The sequence below is a fragment of the Cervus canadensis genome, chromosome 25 (assembly GCF_019320065.1).
Source record: "Cervus canadensis isolate Bull #8, Minnesota chromosome 25, ASM1932006v1, whole genome shotgun sequence".
NCBI classification, from domain to species: Eukaryota; Metazoa; Chordata; class Mammalia; order Artiodactyla; family Cervidae; genus Cervus; species Cervus canadensis.
In genome coordinates this window covers 20867714-20881348 of record NC_057410.1, presented here as the reverse complement: position 1 = coordinate 20881348, position 13635 = coordinate 20867714, and the positions used below count along the sequence as shown (strand labels likewise).

General features: G+C 39.9%; 1 protein-coding gene across 4 annotated transcripts in view; it reads left to right on the top strand.

Annotated features, from left to right (window-relative positions):
- The window catches only part of NELL2 (neural EGFL like 2), a 438955-nt gene that overhangs the window by 64452 nt on the left and 360868 nt on the right, over nt 1-13635 (top strand). The window contains exons 1-3 of one of the 4 annotated variants that reach the window (XM_043447185.1): nt 12049-12146; nt 12911-12996; nt 13470-13598. In XM_043447185.1, coding sequence (XP_043303120.1) covers nt 12942-12996; nt 13470-13598 — 184 coding nt within the window. In that variant the 5' untranslated portion in view covers nt 12049-12146; nt 12911-12941. Of the gene's footprint in view, nt 1-12048; nt 12147-12186; nt 12207-12358; nt 12519-12910; nt 12997-13469; nt 13599-13635 lie in introns of those variants that run through there. The other 3 variants (XM_043447186.1, XM_043447183.1, XM_043447184.1) reach the window with 3 other exon arrangements.

Below are 13635 nucleotides of genomic sequence, written 5' to 3'. Positions count from 1 at the left end.
CCATAGATTGAACATTCTTTGGCTTGCCTTTCTTTGGGATTGGAATGAAAATGGACATTTTCCAGTCCTGTGACCACTGCTGAGTTTTCCAAATTTGCTGGTATATTGAATGCAGCACTTTCACAGCATCATCTTTTAGGATTTGAAATAGCTCAACTGGAATCCCATCACTTCCACTAGCTTTGTTCGTAGTGATGCTTTCTAAGGCCCACTTGACTTCATATTCCAGGATGTCTGGCTCTAGATGAGTGATCACACCATTGTGGTTATCTGGGTTTTGAAGATATTTTTGTATAGTTCTTCTGTGTATTCTTGCCACCTCTTCTTAATATCTTCTGCTTCTGTTAGGTCCATACCATTTCTTTCCTTAATTGTGCCCATCTTTGCATGAAATGGTCCCTTGGTATCTTTAATTTTCTTGTCTTTCCCATTCTCTAGACTTTCCCATTCTATTGTTTTCCTCTCTTTGCATTGATCACTGAGAAATTTGATCACTAAGATCATTGCTTTCTTATCTCTCCATGCTGTTCTTTAGAACTATGCATTAAAATGGATTTAGCTTTCCTTTTCTCTTTTGCTTTTAGCTTTAATTTTGTGTTTGTTTTTTTTTTCAATTTTTCTCTTTTAAAATTTTCTGTGCATTTCCATGTAAATTTTAAAAATTTATTTTTTATTGATGAATAATTATTTACAATGTTGTAGTTAATTATTGCTGTAGAGCAAAGTGATTCATATATATATATATACATATATATGTATATATATATATAAAATCGTTGTTCAGTTGCTAAATATTGTCTGACTCTTTCGACCCCATGAACTGCAACATGCCAGGCTCCTCTGTCCTCCACTATCTCTTGGATTTGCTCAAGTTTATGTCTGATGAGTGAGTGATTCTATTTAACCATCTCATTCTCTGCCACCATTATCTCCTTTTGCCTTCAATCATTTTCAGCATCAGGGTCTTTTCCAGTGAGTTGGCTCTTTGAATCATGTGGCCAAAGTATTGGAACTTCATCTTCAGCAGCAGTCCTTCCAATGAATATTCAGGGTTGATTTCCTTTAGGATTGACTGATTTCATCTCCTTACAATCCAAGGGAGTATTAAGGGTCTTCTCTAGCACCACAGTTCAGAAACATCATTTCTTTGGTGGTCAGCCTTCTTTATGGTCCAATTCTCACATCCATACATGACTACTGGAGAAACCATCAGTTCAGTTCAGTTCAGCTGCTCAGTCATATCCGACTCTTTGCGACCACATGGACTGCAGCACGCCAGGCCTCCCTGTCCATCACCAACTCCCGGAGTTTACTCAAACTCATGTCCATTGAGTCAGTGATGCCATTCAACCATCTCATCCTCTGTCATCCCCTTCTCCTCCTGCCTTCAGTCTTTCCCAGCATCAGGGTCTTTTCAAATGAGTCAGTTCTTCACATCAGGTGGCCAAAGTTATGAAGCTACAGCTTCAGCATCAGTCCTTCCATTGTATATTCAGGACTGATTTCCTTTAGGATGGACTGGTTGGATCTCCTTGTATTTTCCAAGGGACTCGCAAGAGTCTTCTCCAACACCACAGTTCAAAAGCATCAATTTTTCAGCGCTCAGCTTTCTTCACAGTCCAACTCTCACATCCATACATGACTACTGGAAAAGCTGTAGCTTTGACTATATGGTTCTTTTTTTGGCAAAGTGATAGATCTGCTTTTCAGTACACTGTTGAGGTTTGTCATAGGTTTCCTTCCAAGAAGGAAGCCTCTTTTAATTTCATGGCTGCTGTCACCATCTGCAGTGATTTTGGAGCCCCCAAAGATAAAGTCTGTCAGTGTTCCCATGGTTCCCCCATCTATTTGCTGTGAAGGGATGGGACTGGATGCCGTGGTTTTCATTTTTTAAATGCTAAGTTTTAAGCCAGCTTTCTCACTCTCCTCTTTCACCTTCATCAGGAGGCTCTGTGGTGTGTCATGTTGTTTATGACTCACCATAAAGGTGGTGTCATCTGCAAATCTGAGGTTATTGATATTTCTCCCAGTAATCTTGATTCCAGCTTGAGCTTCATCCAGCCTAGCATTTTGAATGATGTACTTTCCATTTAAGTTAAATTAGCAGGGTGACAATATACAACCTTGACATACTCTTTTCCCAATTTGGAACCAGTCCATAGTTCCATGTCCACTTCTAACTTTTGCTTCTTGACCCGCATACAGGTTTCTTAGGAGACAGGTAAGGTGGTCTGGCACTCCTATCTCTCTAACAGTTTTCTACAGTTTGTTGTGATCCACACAGTCAAAGGCTTTAGCATAGTCAATGAAGCAGAAATAGATGTTTTCTGGAATTCCCTTGCTTTCTCTGTGTTCCAATGAATGTTGGCAATTTGATCTCTGGTTCCTCTGCCTTTTATAAACCCAGCTTGTACATCTGGGTGTACTTGGTTCATATATGCTGAAGCCTAGCTTGAAGGATTTTGAGCGTAACCTTGTTAGGGTGTAGCATGAGTGCAGTTGTGCGGTAGTTTGAACATTCTTTGACATTGATCTTCTTTGGGATTGGAATGAAAACTGACCCTTTATAGTCCTGTGACCACTGCTGAGTTTTCCATATTTGCTGACATATTGAGAGTAGCACTTTAACACCATCATCTTTTAGGATTTTAAATAGCTCAGCTGGTATTCTGTCACCTCCACCAGCTTAGTTCATAGTAATGCTTCCTAAAGCCCACTGGACTTCACACTCCAGGATGTCTAGCTCTATGTGAGTTACCACACCATTGTTGTTATCTGAGTCACTAAGGTCCTTTTTGTATAGTACTGTGTATTCTTGCCACCTCTTCTATATACACTTATACATTCTTTTTCTAATATTGTTTTCCATGGTTTATCACTGGGCATTGAATATAGTTCCTTGTGCTTTACAGTAGGACATTGTTGCTTATCCACTCTCTGTATAAAAGCTCATATCTGCTAACAACAACCTCCTACTATGGCCTTTCCCCAATCCTCTTCCCCTTGGCAACACTCAGTCTTTTCTCTATGTTTGTGATTCTTTTTCTATTTCACAAATAGGTTCATTTGTGTCATATTATAGATTCCACACATAAGTGATATCATATTGTATTTGTCATTCTCTTTCTGATTTGCTTCACTTAGTTGATAATCTCTGGTTTCATCCATGTTGCTTCAAATGGCATTATTTTGTTCTTTTTATGACTGACTAGTATTTCATATACAACTATTGTTAATTGCTACCAAAAAGCCCACTGACATTTTGATTGTCTTGAATCTGTAGATAAAGATGAGTATAACTGATACCTTAAAAATATTAACTCTTCTAATTAATGAGTATTATAAATCTTTTCACCCATTTAGGTCTTCTTTAATTTCATTCAGCAAAATTTTGTCATCTTCAATATAAAATATTATGTATATTCATATTTTTCCATGAATATTTTATATTTTTAATGCTATTATAAAATAGTATAGCTTTTTAATTTATATTTTCAGTTATTCCTTGCTAACATAGAGAAACAAAATTCATTTCTGCATGTTGGTCTGGTAACACTGCTAAACTCACTAATTCTAGTAGTGAATTTTTAAATGTAGATGACAAAATCATCTAGGGAAAAATCATTTATTCCTTTCTAATCTGAGTGACTTTTATTTCTTGGCTCTCTGCATTGATTAGAAACTTCAACCTAATGTTACCTTGTTAATTTTGAATCTTTTAAAATATCTTTTACCGTATTGAGGAAGGTTCCTCCTACTTTTACTTTGCAGTTAGTTATTCAGTTTATCATCAGTAGTCGTTCAATTTTGTCAAATGCTTTTTTTACATAAACTGATATGGCCACATAATGTGTCTTCTTTAGATTGTAAATGAGATAGATTTTACTGATTGATTAAAATACATGACTTAACCTTGTATTCCTAGGATAAACCCTATTTCATTGCAGTTTATAATTTTTTTTACAGTTTGCCAGATTTGATTTACCAATATTTTATGAGGATTTTACATGTATGTTCAAAAGATATATTCTGTATGTTCAAAAGCTGTATTTTGTGTCTATATTCTAGTTTCCTTTTTGTTTTGTATTGTCTTTGGCTGATTTTGGTATGAGTAATGTGAATCTCATTAAAAGAGTTGGGAAATACTCCCTCCTCTTCTATTTTTTGGAAAGTTTACGTGATGCTGTTTTTTTCTTTAAGTGTTTGGTGAGATTTGGCAATGAAACTATCTGGTACGGGAGATTTTCATTGATTATGAGAGTGGAATGTGGGGAGTTTCTGAATAAAATTGTGTATTTTCTTAGATCTTCCTTCAGTTTTGTCACAATTTGAAGTTTTGCTACTAGGTGCATAGACATGTAGGATTGTTATGTCTTCTTTGTGAATTGGCCATTTTCCTTTTATGTAATGTATCTCTTTACCTCTGGTAATTTTCTTTGCTCTAGATGTAGTTTTTCTGATATTAACATAGCCACTCCAACTGTCTTTTGATTCGTGTTTGAATCAAACATGAATATCTGTATATCTTTTCTTAATACTTTGCCTGAAATCTGCCACATTATATTTGAAATAAGTATCTTGTAACAGCCAATAGTTGGGGCACATTTTTCAAGTCCATTTTGACAATTTTGGTCTTTTAATTGTTGTGCTTTTAGTCCATTTCCATTTAGCGCAACGTGTATATGTTTGGATTTTGGTTTTCTAGGTTATTTCTTTTCTGTTTGTTGCTTCATTTATCTGTTCTTCACTTAATCCTTTCCCTGTCTTCTTTCAAGTTATCTGAATGTTTTTAATATTTCATTTTTAAATCTTATATCGTTAAACTATATCTCTTTTTATGTATGAGTGTGAAAGTCGCTCAGTTGTGTCCGACTCTTTGTGACCCTATGGACTATACAGTCCATGGAATTCTCCAGGCTAGAATACTGAAGTGTGTAACCATTCCCTTCTCCAGTGGATCTTCCCAACCCAGGGATGGAATCCAGGTTTCCTGCATTGCAGGCAGATTCTTTACCAGCTGAGCTTTCAGTGTTCTGGAGAATACATTATTCATACTTACCTTTTCAGTGTCAACTTAGACTTATGTTACCACTTCAGTTGAAATATAGAGACTTTTCCACCGTATTGGTCCCTTTTTCTTCATCTTTTTATGTTGTGATTGTCTTGCATATTAAATATACGCACACTGAAATCACTTTGGAGAACTTTAAAATTTTTCTTTCAGTCATTATAGTAGCCAGAAGAATGACTTCCCAAGGATGTCCAGGCTCTAATCACTGAAATCCAGGAATATGGAAAGGGAACTTTGTGCATGTGATAGAGCCTTCATGTGAAAAATTATCTTAGATTATGAAATAGCCCCAGTGTCATCATATTAAATATTTAGAAATTAAGGACCTTTCTGAATTGTAGTCAGAATCAGAGAGAATGTACTGTGTGAAGGACTTAGCCCACTGTTTCTGGCTTTGAGGATAGGCGAAGAGGCCAATGAGTCAAGGAATGCAGAGACTCTCTAAAAGTTGAAAGATGCAGAAATGGATTCTCTTGTAGAAAGGGACAGAGCCTTGTCAATGCTTTGAACTTAGCCTGGTGACTAGTGTTAGATTTATGATCTACTGTACTGTAAGATCATAATTGTATTATTTCAAGGCACTAGTTTGTGGTAATTTGCTATAGCAGCAGTAGAAAACTAATAACACCATCAAATATATTTTATAAGATTGAAGAGAAGAATAATCTGTTATATTTACCCAGATATTTACCATTTCTATTGCTATTTCTTCTTTCCTGATATGCCAGTTATCTTTCTATTATCATTTCTTTCTGTCTGAAGGACTTCCTTTAGCACTCTCTTAGAACAGGTTTGTTGGCAATCAGTTCTTATAGATTTTCTTAGGCTGAGAATGCTTTCCCTTCGATTTTATTCCTGAAGGATATTTTCACCAGATATAGAATTCTTTGCACACTTTAAAATATGTTATTCCCTTCTTTCTGGCCTGCATGGTTTCTGATGAGAAGCCTGCATTCATTCAAATTGTTGCTTCCTTGTAAGTAATATGTCATTTTTCTCTTGTTGCTTTCAAAATTTTTTCTTTGTGATGGTTTTGTATTTCTATTGTTTTCAGCAGTTTGATTATGATATGATTAGCCATGGGTTCCTTTGCATTTATCCCATTTGGAATTCACCCTGCTCCCTGAATCTCTTGTTTATGCCTTTTTGCAAATTCAAGAAGTGTTAGGCCATTATTTCTTGAAATATTCCTTTTTTTCTTTTTTTTGGCTATTCAACTCTTTCCCTTCTTCTGGGACCCTGATAACATTAAGGTTATTTTGTCTCAGGTTCCTGTTTCTATATTCTATTTTCACTTAAATGCAAACAAACAAAACAAAAGCAAAACCAAAAATCAACCAAACAAAAACACTTATTTCTGTTATTCTGATTGGATCATTTCATCTGATCTGTATTTAAGCTCACTGACTCTTTCCTCTGTCATCTTCATTCTGTTACTGAGCCCATTCTAATGAGTTTTTAAATTTTGGTTTAATACTTTCCAGTTCTAAAATTTCCACTTTGTTCTTTTTTAATCTCTTCTATTTATTTGCTGCCACTTTCTATCTTTTCATTTGTTTGCCTTTATTTTATGGAGTATTTTAAAATAGCTTTTTAAATGTCTTTTTCAGATAATTCCAACATCTATGTCATCTTGGCATTGGTAAATGTTGATTTTATTTTTCCCATGTAAGTTGAAGTTTTCCTCATTTTTCATATGCCAAATAATTTCAGATTATATCCTGAACATTTGAATATTGTTAAGTACTATGAATTTTAAGTACTATAGAGCACGTCACTTTTTTTTTTTTTCTTTAGAGCAGGCAATTGGCCTTGTCAGATTTAGACTGTGAGTTTTGACTAGCCTTCTTGGAGAGATTTCAAAGACGTTATAGTATATTCAGTTTTCTCATGTGTGTATCACCCAGAGGCAGTCTGTGACTTGAGTGATGGTATATTTCTTAGAAGTACTCACTGCCACTGTGGTGGTACTTCAAACTCTGGTCTTCTTTCTCAGCTTGCCTGCTACTGCCCAATTTTCAGAGTCCTCATATACTCTATGCATTCAAATACTCCAGCCACACCAGGTTTGGTATCATTCGTGGGAGAGAAAGGGTGAGGTGTGCTTTTTCCATCTCACCCAGGGTTAGATTCTCATGCCTACTTTAATTCTTCAAAGCTTTTCACTCTTATTTGTTTACATATTTCCAGTGACACCATCTACTTTCATTTTCTATAGTCTCTTATTTTACGTCTCTGAGTAATTGTGTGTTGGATCTTCTAATCATAACATTCTTCATGTTTTCCATCTCCTTATCATTCTTGCCAGATTTTCAATAATATCTTCAGATCTCATTTTTTATTCCTACGTTTTCCTCCTAATTTCCATCTTTATTTTATCTGCTGCTTTTTGTAGCCAATGCTTTTAAAAATGTAATTTTTAAAATATATGTTTATTTCTAGAGGGCTTCCCTGGGGGCTCAGATGGTAAAGAATGCCCTGCAGTGCTGGAGACCTGAGTTTGATCCCTTGGTCGGGAAGATCCCTTGGAGAAGGGAACAGCTACCCACTCCAGTATTCTTGCCTAGAGAATTTCATGGACAGAGGAACTTGGGAGATTACAGTCCATGAGGTCACAAAGAGTTGGACATGATTGAACAATTGACACTTTCACTTTATTTCTAGAAGTTCTATTTGGTTTCCTTTGAAATCTGCCTAATAATACCTCATATACTTCTGCACCTTCATTATTTTTTTCTATGCCTAAAAAAACTCTAATCATTTAAAATATATTTTTTAGTACTATTGATTATGCTTTTTCGATACACTGAGTCCATGAGATACTAATTCTCTTTTTTCACATGTGTTTGCCTCCTGACTGATTTTCATGGTATTTTACTTCAGTGCAATTTATTAATTGTTATTATTTTGTGCTTATATCTTCATTAGAATTTTTTCTCTTATATGCCAGAATTTGTGGAAGCTCCCCTAATAGAATTCTTACATTTGCTTCTTCAGGATATGCTGGGGGTTTTATTCTAATTTTTGATTTTAGAATTTCTTATACTAGTGAAGATGTAATTTTAGTGCTCATGTCAAGGCTTGAGATTTGACATGTTTTATAGTTAGAACTGGACATGGAACAATGGACTGGTTCCAAATTGGGAAAGGAAATGTCAAGGCTATGTCAATTTACAAGTATATTGTCACCTTTCTTATTTAACTTATATGGAGAGTACATCATGTGAAATGCTGGACTGGATGAAACACAAGCTGGAATCAAGATTGCCAGGAGAAATATCCATAACCTCACATATGCAGATGACACCAACCTTATGGCAGAAAGTGAAGAGGAGCTAAAGAGCCTCTTGATGAATGTGAAAGAGGAGTGTGAGAAAGCTGGCTTAAAACTCAACATTCAAAAAATGAAGATCATGGCATCCAGTCCCATCACTTTGTGGCAAATAGATGGGGAAACAACAGAAACAGTGACTGACTTTATTTTCTTGGGCTCCAAAATCACTGCCTGAAGACTGTAGCCATGAAATTAAAAGATTCTTACTCCTTGGAAGAAAATCTATGACAAACCTAGACAGCATGGTAAAAAGCAGAGACATTACTGACAAAGGTTCGTCTAGTCGTTTTTCTCGTAGTCATGTATGGATGTGAGAGTTGGACTATAAAGAAAGCTGAGCGTCAAAGAATTGATGCTTTTGAATTGTGGTGTCAGAGGAGACTCTTGAGAGTTCCATGAACTGCAAGGAGCTCCAACCAGTCCATCCTGAAGGAAATCAGTCCTGAATATTTATTGGAAGGACTGATGCTGAAGCTGAAACTGTAACTTTGGCCACCTGATGCGAAGAACTGATTCATTTGAAAAGACCCTGATGCTGGGAAAGATTGAAGGCAGGAGGAGAAGGGGATGACAGAGGAAGAGATGGTTGGGTACTACTACTGACTCGATAGACATGAGTTTGAGCAAGCTCTGGGAGTTGGTGATGGACAGGGAAGTCTGGCATCCTGCAGTCCATGGGGTCACAAAGAGTCAGACATGACTGAGCAACTGTACTGAACTGAACTGATAGATGACTTTGTTCTCCATCTACGGTCATATGCAGTTGGCAAACCTTCTTGTTCTTGGGTCTATATGCAAAATATGTGTGTATATATATATATGTACAATAAAATACTTCAAATCTCCCTATTCTTATTGAAAGGATCAGTATCGTCTTTACCTCTTCTGGCTTTGGCCATGGTTCATTGATTCTAGTTCTCATGTGGATGACAGAGTTCTACTCCATTGTCTTGAGGTCCCTACTGCGTCTGAAACCCCGTGTCCTACCCTCTGCTAATCATCGCCTGAGTCAGTTCTTTTTCAGCCAGTTTTCAGCTTTCTCTGTTTTTCCCTGGCATCTGGGAATTTTTTCTTTCTTTTTTAATTTAAAGTTCATCTGTGAATAAAATATTCTTGGAAATTCTATTTAGCTTTGAGATGTGTTTATGAATACAGGGTTTGTAGAGGCTACCTTGTGACTGAACTTTATGTGGTTAGTATTTATATTAGTTTTCTCTGAATGCTGAAGCAAATCACAAATTTAGTGATTAAAGCAACAGAAATTTAGTATCTTACATTTCTGTAGTTTAGAAGTCTAAAATGGATTTCACTGGGCTAAAATCAAGGTATTGGCAATATTGTGTTCCTTTGTGTGTGTGTTCAGTTTAGTTCAGTTGCTCAGTCATGTCTGACTCTTTACGACCCCATGAACTGCAGCACTCCAGGCCTCCCTGTCCCTCACCAACTGCCAGAGTCTACCCAAACCATGTCCATTGAGTCAGTGATGCCATCTAACCATCTCATCCTCTGTCATCCCCTTTTCCTCCTGCCCTCAATCTTTGCCAGCATCAGTGTCTTTTCAAATGAGTCAGCTATCCACGTCAGGTGGCCAAATTATTGGAGTTTCAACTTCAACATCAGTCCTTCCAATGAACACCCAGGACTGATCTGCTTTAGGATGGACTGGTTGGATCTCCTTGCAGTCCAAGGGACTCCCAAGAGTCTTCTCCAATACCACAGTTTAAAAGCATCAATTTTTTGGTGCTCAGCTTTCTTTATAGTCCAACTCTCACATCCATACATGGCTGCTCGAAAAACCAAAGCCTTGACTAGATGGACCTTTGTTGACAAAGTAATGTCTCTGCTTTTTAATATGCTGTCTAGGTTGGTCATAACTTTCCTTCCAAGGAGTAAGCGTCTTTTAATTTCATGGCTGCAGTCACCATCTGCAGTGACTTTGGAGCCCAGAAAATTAAAATCAGCCACTGTTTCCACTGTTTCCCTGTCTATATGCCATGAAGTGATGGGACCGGATGCCATGATCTTAGTTTTCTGAATGTTGAGCTTTAACCCAACTTTTTCATTCTCCTCTTTCACATTCATCAAGAGGTTTTTTAGTTCTTCTTCACTTTCTGCCATAATGGTGGTGTCATCTGCATATGTGAGGTTATTGATCTTTCTCTTGGCAATCTTGATTCCAGCTTGTGCTTCTTCCAGCCCTGCATTTCTCATGATGTACTCTGCATATAAGTTAAATAAGCAGGGTGACAATATACAGCCTTGATGTACTCCTTTTCCTATTTGGAACCAGTCTGTTGTTCCATGTCCAGTTCTAACTGTTGCTTCCTGAGCTGCATACAGGTTTCTCAAGAGGCAGGTCAGCTGGTCTGGTATTCCCATCTCCTTCAGAATTTTTCACAGTTTATTATCATCCACACAGTCAAAGGCGTTGGCATAGTCAATAAAGCAGAAATAGATGTTTTTCTGGAACTCTCTTGCTTTTTTGATGATCCAACAGATGTTGGCAATTTGATCTCTGGTTCCTCTAAATATGTGTGTATATGTATATTTATTTTTTCCTCTGATTTTATCTTTCAGTTTTTATTGTCACTTTTGTAAATACTTGTTAAAATTCATTACTTTGGTAGTACTGCTATAGAAAAATGTTTAATTTCCTGATGAATAATTTCCTTTGAATTAATTCAATTCAGTTACATTAATTTCATTTTGTGTAGTTTTGCAAGTTTGTGAAGTTACATAAAACAATACTTCATCACATTTAAGTACAGATCTACTTCTCAAAAGTTTACAAAATTAGAAATAGAATCAAATAGAAAAACTGATAAGGAAAGATCATTTAGACTTATTTTGGAAAAACTTCCAGATTCTGATATTTTTCCCTTAAAAATTCCAAGGACAGAGCTAAATATGTCCCACTCATCTTGTTATAGTATGCTACTAAGTTGCTTCAGTCACGTCCAACTCTGTGCGACCCCACGGACTGTAACCCACCAGGCTCTTCTGTCTATAGAATTCTCCAGGCAAGAATACTGCAGTGGCTTGCTGTGCCCTCCTCCTATTATAGTATAATAGAGTATGTATTGCCCTGCTGAAACCTCAGACTCTACCCAGTAGGTATTTTGGTAACTAACTGTGTAGGCTCCTTTCGAGAATTCAGAGTCTACTTGTTTGGATGGAAAATGAAGAAACTCAATTGACGTTTTTGTATAGATTAGCATTTTAATCGCTTTTGCAACTTCCTCAGTATGGGACTTCAATGTCATTATTCAAAATTTACCTCAAAATTTAAAGGAACCTCTATCTACCTATCGATCTATCATTTTTCTCTTCTTTTTGGCATAGGCAAGCACCCTGCTTTGCTGCCCGTGCCTCATGCTGTGTGCTTGTCCTGGGGAACCGGAGCCTGTGGGCGCTGTGTTTGGCAGGGGGCGCGCGAGGTCCCGGAGCTGTCCAGCAGTTCCCGGCTAAGTTCGCCCCTGCTCTCTCCGCGCGGGGAAGCTCTCCAGCGCCCCGCCCCGGGCAGGGAACCTCTCCCCCGGAGCTCCCAGGGCTTCCCAGGCTCGCCACCAGTCTCCGCCCGTTTCTACCTACTTCCAGCCCCACCGCGGGAGTCCAGCTGCCTTAGTAGTCTTCCTCCGCAAGCCTCCGAGAGGGATTCCCCTCGCTCGTCCGCGGGGCTGCGCTTCCCTTCTTTGCCTAAAGGGCGGGCGAGCGCGTCTCCAGCTAGCCTCGCCTTCTGCAGTTGGGTGGTCCTTTCTCTTTCCCCGTCTGTCTTTCTAGACACGCGCCCAAAATTGAGGGGTGAGAGCAAAGACCGCCCATCAACTTAGCACCTTGAAATAAGATCTTTCGATCCCGAAGGAGCTGAGCGTAGCCGGGATCGGCGAGAGAGGGAGGACGCGGCGGAGGCTGTCGCGGCTCCGGGGTCCGCTGGACGGGGTTCGGGGACCGAGAAGCCCGCGTGGGAGAGGGACGCGGGGCGCCGGGCCTCGCCCTCGGACTCCCTCCCTTCTCCTCCTCTCCCCGCCTCCCCGACCCGCCCCTCCCTCGCCCAGGAGCAGTCTCTCCGCGCGTCTCCCGGCGCTCTCTCCATTGTCTCTGCCTTTACAACAGGTTCGGGCGGCGGGGAAGACGGGCGGGTGCGGGGCCGCCCCAGACCCGGCTTTCTTGGGGGGGCCTCCTTTCCTCCGGGAGTGTGCTCCTTCGGCAGCTTTGATTCGGCCCAAGAGCTAATTTCCCGGCGGAGCAGCCCCCGGGGAGGCCGACCCCTCCCTCCGGGCCCCGTCCCAACCAGCGCCCGCCGCCTGGGCTCTGCGTGTGGGAATGATGTGCGCATTGGAGGGTCTAAGTTCTTCACGTGCCTCGGGGGGTCCTCCCTTTTTTTTCTTAGCAACCAAATCATACTAATCTTACTAATCAGTAAATCCAAGCCAGTGGCAGGAAAGACAAACAATATTTTTTTTCCCGCTTGATTCCAAGAACCTCTTCGATTTTTATTTTTAAAGAGGGAGACGATGGACTGAGCAGATCGGCACCATGGAGTCTCGGGTCTTACTGAGAACGTTCTGTTTGCTCTTCGGTCTCGGAGCAGGTGAGTGGCCGCAGAGCTGGGGCGGGAGAGGGGATGGCTCCCACCTCGGGGCAGCCCCAGCTGCCTGGGGACGCCTCGCTTTCCCTCCACCTGAAGTAGGTCTGGAGTGGGAAGCTTGGAGTCGGGGGTGGGTTTGGATTTGGATTTTTTTTTTTTTTTGGTCCCTATGCTTGTCTTGGAGACCGCAGGGCGGGTCACAACCCAGGTCTAGGGTCTGAGGGCCGAGGGGAACTTTGCACCGATCAGGGTTTTAAAGTAGGTCACGGAAATGGGACTGGGTGCTCCGCTATTTAAAGCTGGGCTGCTGATCTCAGGTAAGGCTCTCCGCGGCGGCGGCGGCGGAGGGAGTCGCCTCTCTTCGTCAGTTTCCAATACTGTCTCGAAGACGCTGTTCTTTGCTGCCCTGAAAGAAGAGGCTTGCATTCTGATAGAGCTTTTTATTTCTTTTCTCCTCCCTTCCCCACTCCCACCAGTTTGGGGTATTGGTGTGGACCCCTCCCTGCAGATTGACGTCTTAACGGAGTTAGAACTTGGGGAGTCCACGATCGGAGTGCGCCAGGTCCCCGGGCTGCACAATGGGACGAAAGCCTTTCTCTTTCAAGGTATGAGGAGCCTGCTTAGTCCCCAGCGCGGTTTCAG